The sequence below is a fragment of the Typopeltis vanoorti genome, chromosome 15 (assembly GCF_054136105.1).
Source record: "Typopeltis vanoorti isolate ZY-2024b chromosome 15, IOZ_Tvanoo_1.0, whole genome shotgun sequence".
Classification (NCBI taxonomy): domain Eukaryota; kingdom Metazoa; phylum Arthropoda; class Arachnida; order Uropygi; family Thelyphonidae; genus Typopeltis; species Typopeltis vanoorti.
In genome coordinates this window covers 55,669,258-55,687,993 of record NC_143563.1, presented here as the reverse complement: position 1 = coordinate 55,687,993, position 18,736 = coordinate 55,669,258, and the positions used below count along the sequence as shown (strand labels likewise).

Sequence of the window (18,736 nt, the reverse complement as noted above, 5' to 3'; positions counted from 1 at the left end):
GGATCTGAGAGCTGGGTCAGGAGTAAAACACTTTACCAAAGACTAGAGACCGCAGATATGAGAGTTCTGAGAAAGATTAGAGGCGTGAACAGATGGCATCAATGGCAATATCATATTAAAAATGAGGATATTAGGAAAGAACTTGACATTGTCAGCATCCAGGAATGTGTTAGCAGAGCTAATCTCAGATGGTATGGTCACTTAAATAGAATGGGAGAGGAAAGATTAGCAAAACAAGTGTTCTCTGCCAGGTTGGCAGGAAAACGACCCAGAGGAAGACCAAGATATAGGTGGATTGATACGGTACAAAGTGCCTTAGATGATAGAAATATAAGATCTGATAATGTTGGAGTCTTGACAAGTAACAGACTGATTTGGAGGAAAATTGTAGATAGGAAGTTAGTAATGATGTAATTTTTTCATGTAGTACTGTCATATCCTGTACACCCCTTGAGGGTACATGGCAGGAATTTGATGATGATGATGATTTAGTTTTTATCTTTCATCTCTTGAGTTTTTGATTATGCTTCAGCATTCCCTTCCTATGACTGGTGTAAGCTTTCATCAGCTCTTCTATATGTTTTTCTATATTTTTCTCTCTATTCATTAGACTTCAGCTGATATGTTTGTTTAAATATCTAACCTTATATGGTTTATTACTTTTGTAATTTTTATTTTGAACAAGTGGTCTAGGGAGAATTGCTAAGTGCCAGGTAATCATAGGGCCATATATTCAGATATTTTTTATATATAATCTGACTACCAGACATATTTTCTGTATGTCTGAATATCAGACATATATATGTATGTATTTTGGTTTGAGTTATTTACTCAAGGAACTATAGTACTGAACAGTATTTATAGTAAAGAGCAGCAAAAATTGAAGAACATAATATACTGTAAACAAAATAAATAGTAATTTATAAATTACTGCACATATCAGTAATTTGTCAAGTGCAATTTTAATTGTACAGCATTGTAGTTCTATTTACTTTTGATATGGTTAAGAAGTCCAGCAGTAATAGTATGATTGATGTACACTTTAAACAGCAAATAGCATTAGATAACTTACTAATATACTTCTCAGTTTTCTGTATTAATGCATCACATATTTATTTTGAATCCATAATGACAAAAGTCTTTATATTTCACTATAAAATAGTGTTTAAATAAGAATACTGATCACCAGTAGCAAATATCAGCTAAAGGACCAAGAGCTCTGCTTAAAAGAATGGTACCTTCACTTGTGTCAGTTGAGTGTAAATTAAATATGCTAAAGTGTGTGGATAATTGAGTGTCCTTTAGAACAGCCAAGGGTTAAAGTTTCCAGTTATGAAGAACCTTACTAATGTTATTTTCTCTATAATAAAAATGGAATAGATGATCTAGAAGTGATAGCTTTTGTGTATATGAGCCTATTTCTGGTTAGTTATCTTCAGAGATTTCATACTCTCAATATACAGAATGAGCTTATTTGCTGATATGTGAAACTGGGGATTAATACACATAATTTGTACAGAAGTTCTGTTTCCCAATACAGCAAAAAACATTGCCACATTTTATGTATTGCTAACATTTTTGGATTTTGTAAAAACATGGTAATTTTTATATCATGCATATAATTTAGATAGTGAAAAAGTTGTTTAATTTAAGCCAAAATTGACTTTGTTCTTTCTCAGCATTTGGAATCTCAAAATCTGGTGGCCAAACTAGCTCTGTTGTGTATACAAGCAAGCTAAAGGAGAGGAAAAAGCAGTCTAATAAATGTAATATGTATGCATCATTGTAAAACATAGCTAAAGGTATAGAGGAAGAAGTATTAAGTGCTCAATACACAGGAAGGAGTATCACTTTTTAAAATTTATGTGGAATCATTATCATCAAATTCCTGACATGTATTCTCAAGGGGTGTACAGGATATGACACCACAACATGAAAATCTTACATCATTACTAATTTCCTATCTACCATTTTCCTCCAAATCAATCTGTTACCTGTCAAGACTTCAACATTATTGAATCTTATTTGTCTTCTAGGGCACTTTACTGTATCAATTCACCTACATCTTGGTCTTGATCTGGGTCTTTTTTCTCCCAGAGGAAGAAATATGACTTACCTCATCAGACCTCTGATTATTTTATTTCCTAAATGAAGATGCATCTCAAGAGCACCCATTTTTAAAATGAACAGGTCAAATCATAGCTCAGAAAAATGATTATAAAAACAATCTGAAGAGTTTTACATGAGTTGAAGAATTTTATTATTAGACTTTTACTATAATTTTATTATAGTAAAAGGGATTAAGATTATGCTGAGAAAGATTTTTAAGTCTCATTATTTTTGTACTTATTTCACTGACACCTACATAATATTTATAATACATAATAATCTTTGGGTGTTGAGTTTATTTACAATGAAGGCATTGTAAATAAATCCTTGTGCCTTCATTTGCGAATTTTGTGTATTGCATATATAAAACATATTTTAATTCTTTCGAATTAAAATTAATTTTCTCCTTTTTTCTATTTTCAGCAAGCCTGTGGATTTGAATATACATCAAAATTGCAAAGGATGTTTCAGGATATAGGTGTAAGTAAGGATCTCAATGAACAGTTCAAGAAGCACTTGACAAATTCCAATGAACCACTTGATTGTAAGTGATGAATTTCTAAAAAGTGTAATATATAGAAATTTAAATATGAATTTAGACGGGTCATTCTACAAGACCTTTTGAGTAATTTAAGTAAATGATACATGGATAAGGTATGTTTTAGAATATCCTTTAGTTTCAGATCTTCATTAGTAACTGAAGATCCTGAACTGAATTCATCTTCATTAGTAACTGAAGATGAAGAATACCTGAAGAAGCTTTTGGTATTCTTCATCTTCACTGTTCTGTTCTGTCTTGTTTGAACATGTTTCTTATTCAGGTCTTATGTGCTGTGTTTCAAAACTGACAATGTCAGTTCGATAAAAACTGGAATGTCTAAAAGTGACAGCTAATCACATTTTGACATTCTTGATTAAAATGCTTGTTTTTTTTTCTCGTTGTTTTGGAAATCTTTTTTGAGCAGAAATATGGCAAATGAGCCATGCCATAAAATTGGACTGGTTTTCTCTTTTATGTTTGGAGTGAGAAAACAAGACATTTTGTGATAGCATAATTCTTGGATATGGGGTGCAAGTCATCATTTAACAGATTAATTCAGGTGAGGAGCTGTTGTAAGACCTAGAGGAGAGCCAAAGTCAGGTGGTAGCTCACAGACTATGGAACCAAGTCCAACAGTCACAAATAGCATCCTGGAGTGAAGGAAGGCCATGGGCTACAACCACATTGTGTGACCGATATCTCCGATTAACTGTTTGAAATGGAGTGTTACCCCCAAATCAGCTTTGATCTGGCCTTGCATTTAATATAATAGTTACCTATTATACAGACCATTTTTGGCTTCACTAAAATGGTTTGTATAATAGGTAACTAGTAGTCTGTGCTCCTATCCTCGATGCCACAAGAGAATGTTTGAAATAGGCCATGCTCCATGTCAGCTGGACCCAAGAACAATGGGGGGACAGTATTATTTACAGATGAGTCCTAATTTGCTCTACAAAGCCGTATCAGGAGTGCTCAGATCTGGAGAGAACCAGGGACACTTATGGAGGTAGCATGATGGTTTGGGGAGACATCTTGTTGGGCAGACATACTGACTTGTATCTGCTTCCTAGCAGAACTGTGAAAGCACCCTCTTATAGAGACAAGGTCATGGATCCCTATGTTTGTCCATATGCCCTTGAGGATATCGGTCCACGAGCAAAGCTCGGGGACCAATATCCTTAAGAAATCATATGTATGGACCAGCCAACCAGATCTCCAGACCTTAATGCTATTGAGTATGTCTGGGATGCTCTGGCTAGGTGTTACTGCAATCAGCCCTGCTCCCAGAAATCTTGAGGGACTTAGGAGAGCTTTGCAGGAGCATCGGTTAATACCAACTGAGCTTCTGGACACCATTATAAACAGTATAAAACGTTGTGTGTACTGTATTGCTCTGAGGGATGACCACACATCCTTACTGATGCATGTTGATAATCTCATTTTGACTGCTTGTTTTTGATCAGTTTCTTTATGTATCTAATTGTTACTGAATTAAACTATGTATTTATAATTTTTGTATTTCTTGCACATCTCATATCATACTGTTTTTCACAGAATTGCGTAAAAATTTATTGTACAGTTTTTGAGTTATCATGATTCTTTGTTCCTTAATTTATGGAAACCAGTGTATTTTTTTAAAGGATTCGGTATCCTCGACTCATGATGAGGTTCTGTTCAGGTGACCCTGTTGCAAGCTGAAAAGCTATGATGAAAAAATCACTGTATGAACCATATGGATGTATTAACAATTAACATATTTGAATACTGAAATATGTAGATTTTTTATATTTTTTTCTTAAAACTAAGTTTACTCTTTGTTTATAATGAACTAATACAATCTACAAATTCCAACCTAAAATTTGGGTATACCCTACTATACTGTAACAAATAATGAAACACGAGTGTCAGTGTTTCTGTGCACTTACTGATAAATTTTTTTAAAAATTCATGTGGGGGTTCCCCTGTTCCTTGACCCTCCTAATGAGAGATTAAGTACTATATCCTATGACTGTAGACTGTGTGTGTTCACTGGGCTGGTTTGCCTGCTTGCAGGATGAAAAACCCCAGATAAACTGTCCACACCCAAGATCAGCTAATTTGGCTAAGGCTGAGAAAGATCCTTAAGCTCCTCACATCGTCGATGAGGATTGAACCTAGAACACTCCTTCCTCAGACATATGGTTGTGATGCATTTAGCCTCTAGGCTAACCACGCTGACACTGGTAAAATTATCAGCAGGAAACACATGGAGTAAGAGTAATTCTTCAAAGCTTCTGCTTTATTATTTGGACAGTTCATGAGAAGAAGCAGGGATAGCTGTCATGAACAAATTCTTAAAATACAGAAATTGCAACAAAGTGTTCTTAGGATGGTTCACCAGATGCATAACTTGTGGAAGATCTAGGGTTATCACCTCATCTTCAGGGGATGAGGTGATATAGTGGGTTACTTTAAAAATTTTCTATATTGTCTAACTTAGTTAATAGGCTTACTTTTCTTTTCTGTGTAAATTTCTCTATACTGTAGAGCATTTGCAGCTTGCATCATTCTGTCTACCTTGCTAAATCTCCCTGTTGGGATCCCATCTCCTCAACATAGGCAAAAGCCTCTGCCAAATTTTTCACTATGAACTTTTTTTGGGGATTCATGGCTTCTTCTTTGTTTCTGTTTTTCTCTCTTTCTCTCTCTCTCTCTCCTTCTGCTACTTTCCAAGCTTCTATCTCTATAAGGTTTACTTCTTCAACAGCTTCCAACAAATAGTCTCTACATTTTTATCGTCAACCTCCAACTCATTAGCTAACAGTACCATCTTGTCACCAGTATCTTATGTAGCATTGTCTTTTGTGAATATATATATTCAGCAGCTTCTCTCAAATACCACTCCTACACCCTTCTGTCACCCCTCTCTCCATACTGCATTTGCAGAATATCATATCACATTCCAGAAGTCTCCACCCTCTGTAGCAGCAGTAGTAGCCTAATCAAAAGCAGTTTTTAATAAATCTTAAAGACACCAATAACTCCTTGATCCATGGGTTGAAGGATGGGGATAGTATTTGGTGAAGGTGTTAATGATATAGCCATTGTAAGCATGAGTTGTTGCAAGTTGTATATGTTATAAGTCGAGGACTGATGCTCCTTTTGTAGCAATCTACACAAATGGTTCAAAATCTAGTGGGTTTTCTGCTTTTTCAGACAACATAAGGAAAATGTTTACCTGTGTTTGCTCTCAAGCATGTTGGAATCAAGGGAAATAAGGTTGCAGAAATTACAAAAATCAGCTTGTTCCCTAAAATACTAATCTGCCTGTGCAGCACACAGATACAGGTAGATTATATGACAAAAATTAATATCCTTGTGACAGTCATGTCATGAAAGATTAACAAACTGTACCAGATTAATGTGCCTGTGCATGAGTATTATTTACCCATTCTAACAGTTCATATTTTAGTAGACTGGCCTTTATTTTAATGATGTCAGTCTATTCATGGATCTGGTTTGCTTGGTTCGAGGGACAAAAAAACCTGAGTTTTCTGGTGGAAAAAAACCCTCTACCTCCATATGAGACTGCCTAACTCACCTTTAGTCGAAAGAGACCAGATAGACCTAACATCATGGATGGGGATTGAACCCAGGTCTTTCCAACCAAAGGGCTTTGTCTGTACTGACTGAGCCATGGAGGCTCTTTTGTGTCATCATAGGTACAAAGTCTCATTATCTATTTCCCATTCTGATATTTGCCTATATTGCTCTACATCAGTGTTTCCCAAACTGTTAATACCTTCATATCTATTTTAAAAATTTAGTAACACCAGTGTACCACTAGTACCAAAGAACTACAAATGGAAGCGATGGGATAAATAATTTTGCAGAAGTCTGTTATCGAAAATTGCAATTGAGTTTTGGCTGCAGCACAAGTCATCCAAATTTATGGATTTTTATAAATGGACTACAAAAAATTTAAAAAAATATGATGTTGATTATGAAAGAGCAGTAGCAGGTTATCAACATCAGCACAAACATACATGTTACGATGAAGCTGACAAAGAATTTTGAAAAAAAGTTATAAATTACGATAGGGAAAATATAATAGAATATTTATGTAGTATTGCATATAACTATAATATGAATTAATAAATTTAAAATAAAAATTTTGTTTTGAATTTCATATACTGTTTTGTTTAAATGTATATATGTAACATGTAAATATGTTTGTTAATTACAAATATTAATAAATTAAAAAACTATTTTTTCGTTATTTTAATATTGTGCAATAATACCTTTTTCATTTTTAAATCATTTTCAGACCACTCTTTTTAACCATCTCTTTCTTAAATGATCCTACAAATTTTGATATATGATATAGTTCTTCGAAAAAGTAAAATTTTTAAATTTATCGAAAATTAGAATATCGGAGGCAAATCCACACAGGCTAGCTTAGGTCGTTAGGTCTGGATTATTATTATTATTATTTTTTTTTTTTTTTTTTTTCAATTATGTGGAAATAACTCATGGTTCGTAACTCATACCTCATAAGTCCTAACCATATTTATATATAATTTATCAATATTTACAAAAAAAATCCGCCAAATTGTATGGCTGCTAAGCATGCAAAAATTTGTAAGTTTCTGTCACCCACATGACGGTCGCCCACCTGGCTATCGCCCAGTTGACCATTGCCTAATTGTCGTGTACCCAATTATATGGCCTGATCAGAGGAATAGCCAGTTCAGCTGAACACTTCTAGCATCTGTGCTAATATCCTATCAGTCCTTATTGCTGAATTCTTATTCATTTGTGCAATATCTCTAATACCTCCTCCTCATACACCTGAACATTCAGTGAAGAGGTAGCAGTGAGTGCAATGTTGTGTACACCAGGTTGAGAGCTTTTAGATGGACACTCATTTGTTGAACAGCCTCTTCTGCATCTGTTACCCTCGCACCATCTGCATGCAGTAGTTATTCTTTCGTATTCATTCTTTCTTTTACTTGCAGCATATTGGTAGAATTCTTTGGCGTTGTCTTTAGTTTACAGAGCCAATTTCTTTTCATACAAACAGTTGACTCTTTTGGCCTCCTGCTTATAATTTCTATAATGAACTTCATCCTTATGAATGTGGTATTCCTCCTAGATCATCCTTTTCTTACAAATCTCTTGCTTGATAAGATTACACATCCATTTCTCTCTACTCTATTTACTCTTGAAACTCTAAGGATACATTCTGATATTACATAATTAAATATTTTTCAAATATTGCCAATATCCTTCCAATCCAACAACCGATACTATGATGCAGAATCCAGCATACCCCTCAGTTGGTTATAATTTCCTGCGTTGTAGTTTAGCATGTAACCTTTTCTGAATGGAATTTTCATAAATGTATGAAAAACTCACTTCCTAAGTGAGTAGAACTGCATATTCACTATCAACTGGAGGGAGAATAGTCACGTCTTTAACTGCAGTCCTCTCTCTCTGTAACAATCTCAGACCTTGAGTTCCTTCTGCCACATGCTGATTAAGGAAGTTGTCTCACAACAGCTCAAGGTCATTAAAAAAAAAATCCATATAGCTTTGCATGTATGTACACAAATGCTAGAAATATCAAAAGCAAAAGGGGTAGAGTTTGTTGCCTTGGTACCTCAGATTGTAGGAATTAGTGAGACTGGGCTATCATAAACATACTAACTGATATCAAATTCTCGTGGAAAGGCTTAGACGTTGGTTATGCATTTTCACTATATTATATAAGGAAATTACAACGTACTCGGATATATATTAAAATAAATTTTAATATATTTCTATATTTCGGCAGCGTCACGTTGCCATTTTCAAGAACTTAAGTACAAGACACATGCATGCAGGCACAACAAAACAATAAGTGAGGAAGAAGTATGAAGCTATTATTTCTCCTAAAGTCCTGATGGTGCTCTCTAGCGGGCTATGTTGGTATTCTTGGGCGATTGGGCTGGAAGTCTTCTGATGTAGGTTTCCCTACATCAGAGGAAGTCTCATGCAGCCAAATTTGTTGAGGTTTGGATTGTTTCTTTGGGCTGAAGCTGATTCTATGAAAAGCCTTTCATTTCTGTATTTGCTACAGTGTATTATCCTGGCTTTCTTCCACCGTATTCTATGGCAGGTATCCAGCGCATGGTCAGTAAGACCAGAGTGGCTGTATTGGTGAAACCGGATGTAGTCCTTGTGTTCTGAAATTCTGATATTTGCTGTCTCCTACCTGTTTGGCCAAAGTAGGACAGCTTACAGCTGCAGCGGACCTGGTATACACCAGGTAGGTCTAGGGGGGAGGTTGGTCTTTAGTTTAATAAAAAAAATTGGCATCCCATACCCACTCAACTAAAGACCCCCCCCAGACCTACCTGGTGTATACCAGGTCCCTTGCAGCTTTAAGCTGTCCTACTTTGGCCAAACAGGTAGGACAGCAAATATCAGAATTTCAGAACACAAGGACTACATCCGGTTTCACCAATACAGCCACTCTGGTCTTGCTGACCATGCGCTTGGATACCTGCCATAGAATACATTGGAAGAAAGCCAGGATAATACACCGTAGCAAATACAGATATGAAAGGCTTTTCATAGAATCAGCTTCAGCCCTAAGAAACGATCCAAACCTCAACAAATTTGGCTGCATGAGACTTCCTCAAATTTGGGAAACCTACATCAGAAGACCTTCAGCCCAATCGCCCAAGAATACCAACATTGCCTGCTAGAGGGCACCATCCTGACTTTAGGAGAAATAATAGCTTCATGCTTCTTCCTCACTTATTGTTTTGTTGTGCCTGCGTGCACTTGTCTTGTACTTAAGTTCTTGAAAATGGCAACGTGACGTTGCCGAAATATAGAAATATATTAAAATTTATTTTAATGTATATCCGAGTGCGTTGTAATTTCCTTAAATAATATAGTGAAAATAACTGATATCAAGTGTAAAGGGTATAGCATTTTTAGAAAGGATAGACAGGATAGGAGAGGAGGAAGCCTGCTACTGATTGGATGACTTGAATCCAGTTAGTGTTGAGATCTACAGGGTGGATACTTGAAGTGGAACACAAAGTTAGAGTTCAATGCATAACATATAGAAAAAAAGTCAAGAGACCAATGGTAACTGAGAATGAACAGGAGAAATACAGGAGGGGCCTGTAGTCCTAAAATTATCCCACTTATTTATTGTCTTTGGTATTTAACTTTGATGAAATATCAGAACTAAGTAAATTTATTTAATTATTATACTGTGCACATTGTTAATTTCCTTAAGAACATGTGAAGAAGCCTTGCTTGATAGAATACTTCCAACAAATTTCTGTTAATATAATACTCTGCTTATAACGTATGTTCTCTCTTAAAAATACATAGCCAATATGTGGCAGCATTGATCTAACATTTAGTTATTTGCCCATACAATAAGTCTGTTCCCTTAAATATAGAATTCCTGCAGCAATTTTATGAGCTACAGTCCTTATCACAACGAAGACACCCCCCCCCCCATTATCATTAATGTACATGTTAAACAATGGCCCAAGTACCGAACTATGTGGTACACCGCTAGTTACCCTTCTCTTGAACTTAGCACCACTTATGTCACTTTCTGATACCTGTCAGTCAACCACTCTCCAGTCAAGTTATTTTGCAAACCCATCACTTTATGTTGCATCATTTTCTTATCTTACTCTTTCTTTTCATTAAGAATCATGAACAGTGACTCAAGTTGAACAATCATATTAGCATTGCTAACTTTTGCATGTTCCATTTGCATAATCATCAAATTCCTGCCATGTATCCTCAAGGGGGTGTACATGATATGATAGTACTACATGAAAAAAATTACATCGTTACTAACTTTCTATCTACAATTTTCCTCCAAATTTGTATTACTTGTCAAGACTCCAACATTATCAGATCTTATATTTCTGTCATCTAAGGCACTTTGTATCGTATCAATCCACCTATATCGTGGTCTTCCTCTGGGTCGTTTTGCTGCCAACCTGGCAGAGAACACTTGTTTTGCTAATCTTTCTTCGCCTGTTCTGTTTAAGTGACCATACCACCTGAGATTAGCTCAGCTATCGCATTCCTGGATGCTGACAATGTTAAGTTCTTTGCTAATATCCTTGTTTTTAATATGATATTGCCATTGATGCCATCTGTTCACGCCTATAATCTTTCTCAGGACTCATATCTGTGGTCTCTAGTCTTTGGTCAAGTGTTTTACTTCTGACCCAGCTCTCAGATCCATAAGTTAAAACTGGTTTGAACACTGTCTTGTATACAGCTGATTTAGTGTTCCGACTAATTTCTCTCTTATTCGATATTAATTTATTCAATTGACTTCCCACCATACCAGCTTTGTTGATTCTATTGTCTATTTCCATATTTAATTTGCCATCTTCACTAAAAATCGTGCCTAAGTAGCTGAAATGTTTTACTTGTTCCACAGGTTCTCCATTCACAAAACAGTTGACATTTTCAATGATTCTGCCTATTTTCATTGTCTTTTTATTGCTGACCTTCATACCATATCTATTACAACAGTTATTCAATTTAGTAAGAGAATCTTGCGGACTTGTAGCAGATTTATTTAGAAGTATAACATCATCTGCATAAAGCAAAGAGCTGATATTAACATCATCTCCAATTTCGATATCATGTTGAATATCACTTTCTTTCATAATGTGATCCATATAGATAATGAATAACAGAGGGGATAATGTACATCCTTGTCTCACACCAGATTTAACATTAAACCATCTTCCTGTACTTCAATTCTAACTGCTGACTTACAACTCAAATAAAGACTAAGTATTGCTTGATGTAACGCCCCATTGACACCATATAACTGTAGTGTATTGAATAGCTTCTCTCTTGGCACCTTGTCATATGCCTCTTCCAAATCGACAAAACTTAAATACAGATCTTTGTTATATTCTCATGCTTTCTCGACTATTTGTCGTAAAGTGAAGATCTGATCCTGACAGCCTGTATTTGGCCTGAATCCAGCTTGTTCTTCACCCAGCTTTTCTTCCACAATTCTTCTCAACCGTGTCTCAAGTAAACTTGCATAGATCTTGCCAGGGACACCTAGTAGGGAAATACCTCTGTAATTCTCACATTCAGCTTTATTTCCCTTTTTATATATGGGTACTATGAGAGCTCTACTCCAATCATCGGGAATTCGTCCCTCTGTCCAGGCTTTCTGAACTATGCAATACAGCCACTGTAAGACTGTTATACCACCATACTTCAGCATTTCTTGTCGAATATCTCTACTCCTGCTGCCTTTCTACATTTTAAGCCTTTGATGGCTTTTCTACTTCAAGTATTGATATGTATTCCTGACTGCATGCCTGGTCAGTGTTTTTTTACCACTGTGCTGTCATCACTGCTTGTTTCATTTAGCAGTTTTTCAAAGTAATTACTCTATACTTCAAGGATATCTTTTTCTCCCATTTTCATGTCACCTTTATCATCTCTAACTCCTTTTACAGCACGCTTTCCTCCATTCCTAAACTTCAACAACCTCCAGAATATTTTGCCACCTTTCCATTTGCATCCATCCAAAAGGAACATGCAAAAGTCAGTCTCTTGCAACACTTGAGAACTTCTAACTCATCTTCCTCTGTTCTTTTATATGGTTCTTTCCTGGTACCTCGACAGTTAAATAATTCTACCCAGAATTATTTACTCTATACTAAAGGGATTGTTTAACAACCCAGCCATTTCTTGCATATGACACTGTTCTTCCATCTGTTTTCATTCTACACTAAGGTTATTCTTTCAGGCTTATTCTTCTTTTTCTTTGGTGATAAAAAAAAAATCACTTGCTGTTTGATCTATTTGGCTAACCTACTTTTCATGATGATTTTAGTTTCCTCACCATGGCAATCATTATCCTAGCCCACTCTTTATAGCATTCCAGAGTCTAGTTATCACTCTTCTCATGATATACTATAGTATCCTCTTTTTATTCATTCCTTGCATTAGTGTTTCTCATCCATTTTAATTCCCTTATGATTAATGCTTCTCACTCTGGGGATGCACTCAGTTATAACTTCCTTTAGGCATCCCCTTGATTAATTTCATGCAGTGTTGATTCTTCTGCCATGCAGTTGCTATGCCAAGAAAGTATATTCTTGTTTAATCCTTTATCCAAGTATAAGCAAACAAAGTTTGCACATCATGTAGCTTCACTACTAGACTACTTGTATAAGGAGACCAGTAACATCACATTAATTATCTTATCATCTTATAATGCAAAACACACATCCTTATGAGTTTATATAATCCTGTGCATCATAGGAAGGGTCACTACCCAGACTGGTTTCAACCTTTATTGAGGTCTCATCACTGGGAGCCACTGATTTAATTTATAACCAAGTGGGGGGGGGGGGACTAAAAAAACTTTCAACATGTCATTATAATTTCACATATGCTCCTTAGAGTCAAAGTTCTTGCACATTGTTACCTCCTAAATCAAAACTGAATATTCCCTCCTACCAATTGGAAGTGTGTGATATACAGTGGAGTTGAGAGAGACCAAAGAGCACAAGCGGGAGTCATGATTTGAATTCATAACTCCCTTTCAAAACAGTTAAAACATTATAAATTATGGAATGAACGAATAATAGAAGCTAGAATAAAATTAAATAGAGGTTATTTAACAATAATTGGTTTATGCTCCAGAAGAAGGAAGAGAACAGGATAATATTGAATTTTATAATCAGCTACAAAATATATATATAATAAAATAAATAAAAATGATTATGTAATTTTAGCAGGAGACTTAAATGCAAGAATTGGAAACATGGAAATCAATAATAATATAGGAATATATGGAGAACATACTCTAAACAGGAATGGTAAAAAATTGATTGACTTTGTAGTTTATAATAACCTAAAAATAATGAATTCTTTCTATAAACATAAAGACATACATAAATATACTTGGCAGCAAGAGGTTGGAATCAATATTAGGTTATTTTATCTTAAATGAAAAGACATCAAAGTTTTCGTTAGATGTTAGAGTTCACTGAGGATATGAAATAAGTAGTGACCTCTTCCTCGTTAAAATTAAGATTACCACCTAAATGGCTACAAGTAACAAGAACAGAAAGAAAATTTAAAACATTTGTTTATAAAACTAGACTATTAAATGACACAAATATACAATGGCTATATGAACAAAGAATTAACCAATACCTAGATGAAATAAAACAAAATGAAGAAATAGAAATAGAATGGCTTAATATTAAAATGATACTAAATGCAACAGCAAATGAAAGATTAGGAAAGACCAAAAAATTCAATAAAAGGAAAAAACTGAAGATATGGGATGATACAATCAAAGAAATAATCAAAATGAAAAAAGAAGCCTATCATAAATGGTTAAGCAGTAAAAGATTAGAATGTAAAAGAATAAGAGCCATAGCTAAAAGAGAAGTCAGAAAAAGACATAGGGAATCATGGAACAAATTTGTTTCTAATTTAGAACATGATTTATATAAAATAAGACCCAATGTATATAAGATTTTGAAACACTTAAATACAGATACTAAAGAAAACATAAAATTAAACACCGAATTGAAAGTAGGACAATTTCTAAACAGAATTGTGGACAGGTAAATATTGTAAAAAAGACAACTGGCAAACATTTAATGAAAAGGAAATAACTGAAGAATTAGAAATCAGCCTGAAAGAAACAAGAAATGGGAAAATCACCTGGAGAAGATAAGCTAGGCTCAGAACTATATAAATATGCAGGAACAAGATTCAAAGAAAGAATCCTATTATTTTTAAATAAAATCTATTCAACTGGTAACCCCCCAATAGAATGGAAAAAAGCAGTTGTGATTCCTATCTTTAAAGAAGGTAGAGATGACCCTAAAAACTATAGAGGCATAAGTATACTAAATTCCTGTTACAAAATATATAGCAGAATTTTAAATAGCAAACTAATGAAATATTCTGTAAACTTTATTTTAGAAATACAGAATGGATTTAGAAAAGGACGATCATGTATAGACCTGGCCTTTTGCCTAAAATTAATAATAGAGAAAAGAAGAGAATACAATTTAGAAACACATATTACATTTATTGACTTTGAAAAAGCATTTGACAAAGTTAAAAGAAGCATTTTATTTAACACCTTAAAAGAAAGACAAATACCAAATAATATCCTAAAAGCTATCATAAGTATATATGAAAATAATCAAATGCAAATAAGATTAAATCATGAGCTATCATATACGAGAGTAAACCAAGGGGTCTGACAGGGATGTCCCCTTTCAGCAACTTTTTAATATTTATCTAAATGAAATAATAATAAAATGGAATAAAAATTTCCATCAAGGTATTAAACTTTCTCCTACTGTGAACTTATACACTCTCCTTTTTGCCGACAACCAAATAATAATTACACAATTGAAGATAACTTACAGAAAGCTATTTTAGATCTAAATAAGATAGCCAAAGATTATGGTATGATAATATCAACAGAAAAATCAAAAACTATGGCCTTTAAAGGACAAGATCCAATGCAAATTAAAATAGTAATAGATAACAAGATCTTAGAACAGGTGAATTCATTTAACTACCTAGGATGTGTGATCACATATGAAAAAGATATAAACCTAAAAAGTGCAAAATACATAAAAATAAGAGGTGTAATTAACTATATTTAAACCAAACCTAGTTCAAAAACAAACCAGACTAAAAGTATACAATACATTAGCCCCACCAGTCTTATTGTATGGAAGTGAAATCTGGACAATAAAACAAAAAGACAAAGATTAGTAACAGCAGAAATGAAGTTTATGAGAAAAAACTGCAAAGTGTACTCTATTTGATCACAAAAGAAACGAATAAATTATGAAGGAATTAAACCAAGAATCAGTAATAGAAAAAAATTAAAAAATATAAACATAAATGGATGGAACACGTTCAAAGAATGAAAATAGAAAGATTACCAAAACAAGCCTTAAAGTACAAGCGATTAGGAAAAAGAAAACCAGGACGTCCTCTTAAAAGATTCAATGATACTTCTAAGCCAGAACAGGCCATGCTAGGCCTAAATCCTTGATATGCATGATGACCATTTGGAAGCATAATGGTCAACTCATTTATAGACAGAATCTCAGACACTCATTAAGCTTTTTGGATCCAGAGCTCTTTCAGGTGCTAATTAAGTTAGTTATTCATAAATAATCTTACAAATTCATTTTTCCTTATTTGCCAAGTTTTCTCCTTAATTCATATCCCCATAGTTGAGATTGCCGAGCAATTTTTCCAAAGTTTTTTTCACTGAAAAAAAGATTAATGGGTGATGGTACTTATTTTTCTGAGATTTTTAATTTCATCCTAAAAATTACAAACACTTCTGGTTATCCAACAGTACTGTTCTGTCTTACCCAAGGTTGTAAGTGTACATATTACTGTCGATAAGATAAGGGTTAGATAATCTAAAAATCCTATTTGAGTTGGTCACACATTAGGCAGCAAAAATTGACTAACAAAAGACTTTCACAAACATCCATGCCACAGTGGGATTTAAACCCATAGCATTGAATAAGTAAGGTATCTACTTGGCCCACAAGGCAGTTCACTTTAACTGAAATTCTAAGTGATACCACTATCATCAGAATGATACCATTTAATAACTTAGAGTAATGATTGACCAATACTTTTGTGGTTAGATTTGGTAATAAAATAGATTCAGGAGAGTTTATGTAGGAACAAATAATTTAATTTTGAAAAACTTGCACAATTTTTGCATAATAAATATGCTAACATGTAATTAGAGATCAGTTATTTTACAGTATTAACTCACACCATAAAAACAAACTAGGTAATTTATTAAGCTGTTTATATTGCTGGATTTTAACAATTCTCAAAGCAGAAAAGCATTTTTCATATTTGAAAATTAATTGTATATATAAAAAAAAAGTTTTAGCATGGCTACTGCTATATCATGCACTAAATGTTACCATTGTAGGACTTGACTAATGGTCAGAGTAATTAATATTTTGTGAGGTTAACATCATATTGATAGCATAATTGTTTTGAATGGTTAGATCAACTTAAACAAAATGCACTTCTAAACAAAGAAAATCTAACAGTTTTTCTTCATTAAATATAATGAACAAAAAAGATCCTCGCATGGTTAAGATGTTTTAAATTGAAATCATTTTTACTTATTCTGTATATGTATTTTGTTAACATATAATAGAACGAAGGTTTTAACACAATCATTTTAACCGTTTACACAAGATAAATGGTTTGTTTTACTTTTATTCATAGCTAATTCAAGACCAAGAATTGGTAATTGCAGAAACCGTCAACAGAATTTATGCATTTACAGATCTGAGTCAGAAACAAGTTGGCTCTGCTCTATGTAATGCAAAGCTCACTATATTTTGCTGCTCTCATTACTGCTGATCTAGTAATGAATAAGATCTTGCATCCCAGTACTGTTTTATATTTGAGTGTTAGATTGATAAATTTTCAGAGCTACGTGTAATTTGAATATGATATAAAGAATAGTTTCTAGAAAAAGCTCATTTAATTAGAATTATTTAATTAGAATAAATTTATTTTAATGTATTTTTCTAGTGGATTTTAGTATTCAAGTGTTAAGTTCCGGATCATGGCCATTCCAGCAGTCCTTTACATTTGGACTTCCTCAAGAAGTATGTATGCATTTTGTTTTCAGTATACTTTTCCATATTCATAGGATATGGATATCCATATCTTATGCTTAAAAAAATTGTGATTATCATTATTTTTTTTTGTATTCTGCTCCCTATTGTGTTGTTATCCAAATTGTGCTTAATATTGGTGATATGTAAATAATAAAGGTTCTGAATGTCACTTCTTTTCTTCGGTAAAACCTTGTTACAGTATATTATTTAAAAATCTTAGTGATATCACTGTAATTCATAAAATATATTTCACTATAACATAATTTCTTTAATATACTTTTCGGTAGTACCTATAAATTTAAGGTTTTGATTATTATATTTTTAATGTATATGCATTTGTATTATATAAATCACTGTGTAATGAAAATAAAATGGAGCAAGTATCTTGCACCCTGTAATCTTTTTTGTGTTAGAAACTGTTCTGCATAGCCAAAAGGAGAATTAGTGTAGAATGAAAGTAATGTATTAGGATTACTGTAATTTTATAGGATTGGTTTATAGTTTTTTGGTATGGGCAGAAAACGGGAGGGAGGGGATTCTCAAGAATTTGGATAAAAGCTCGTGATAATTGCAGTACATTAAATGATGCTGACAATGAAGTGATAAAAGTTTTTGTATTACATAGAAACATAAGTAATATTATGTTTGTATGTAATAGCTGAGATAAAGTAAATACTGCAGATAAAAAGGATGGTGAGGCAGAGTAATCCCACTGATTTCAAAGCTAGAATTAGCTTTTCTGAAAACAGTGGGATTAACGATTAACATAACGTTTGCACTTGATATCTCTAAAACCTTTGATCGAGTCTGGCACAAAGGCTTACTAAGTGAACTGTTTCAAGACTTCTGCAGATGGATTGCCAACTACCTGTCTGGACGCACACTGTGTAATGGTAGACTGCTCCCTATCCTCTCGCCATCCAACTAATGCTGGGGTCCCACAAGGTTCAGTTCTCTTGCCGACCCTCTTCCTTCTATATGTCAATAACCTACTTCAGTTTGCCTCTAACCCAATTCACAGTTTTGCAGATGACAGCACATTACACTCCTCCCTTTCATTTGACAAACCCTACTCTACACAACTCACTTCAACCCACAGAACATCAACTACCACTGCCCTTAATTCAGACCTCCAATAGGGCTCAGATAACCTCATCAACTTCAACACTAGTAAAACCCAGTTCTGTCTTTTTCCCCACAAAAAAGAACCATTTTCCCCTAGCATTGTTTTTGATAACACTCAAATTCCCAGACAAGATGAGATTTCTCTTCTCGGAATTACCCTGACATCGAGCCTCCTGGCATAAACACATCACAACCATTGCATCCTCTGTTTCCAAAAAACTAGGTTTTCTCTTTCGCTCAAGACTAC

General features: G+C 34.0%; 1 protein-coding gene across 4 annotated transcripts in view; it reads left to right on the top strand.

Annotated features, from left to right (window-relative positions):
• Positions 1–18,736, top strand: part of Cul1 (cullin 1) — a 371,162-nt gene that overhangs the window by 276,094 nt on the left and 76,332 nt on the right. For all 4 annotated transcript variants that reach the window (XM_090405682.1, XM_090405683.1, XM_090405681.1 and 1 more), the window contains 2 exons: positions 2,533–2,653; positions 17,276–17,352. In XM_090405682.1, coding sequence (XP_090261808.1) covers positions 2,533–2,653; positions 17,276–17,352 — 198 coding nt within the window. The remainder of the gene's footprint in view (positions 1–2,532; positions 2,654–17,275; positions 17,353–18,736) is intronic.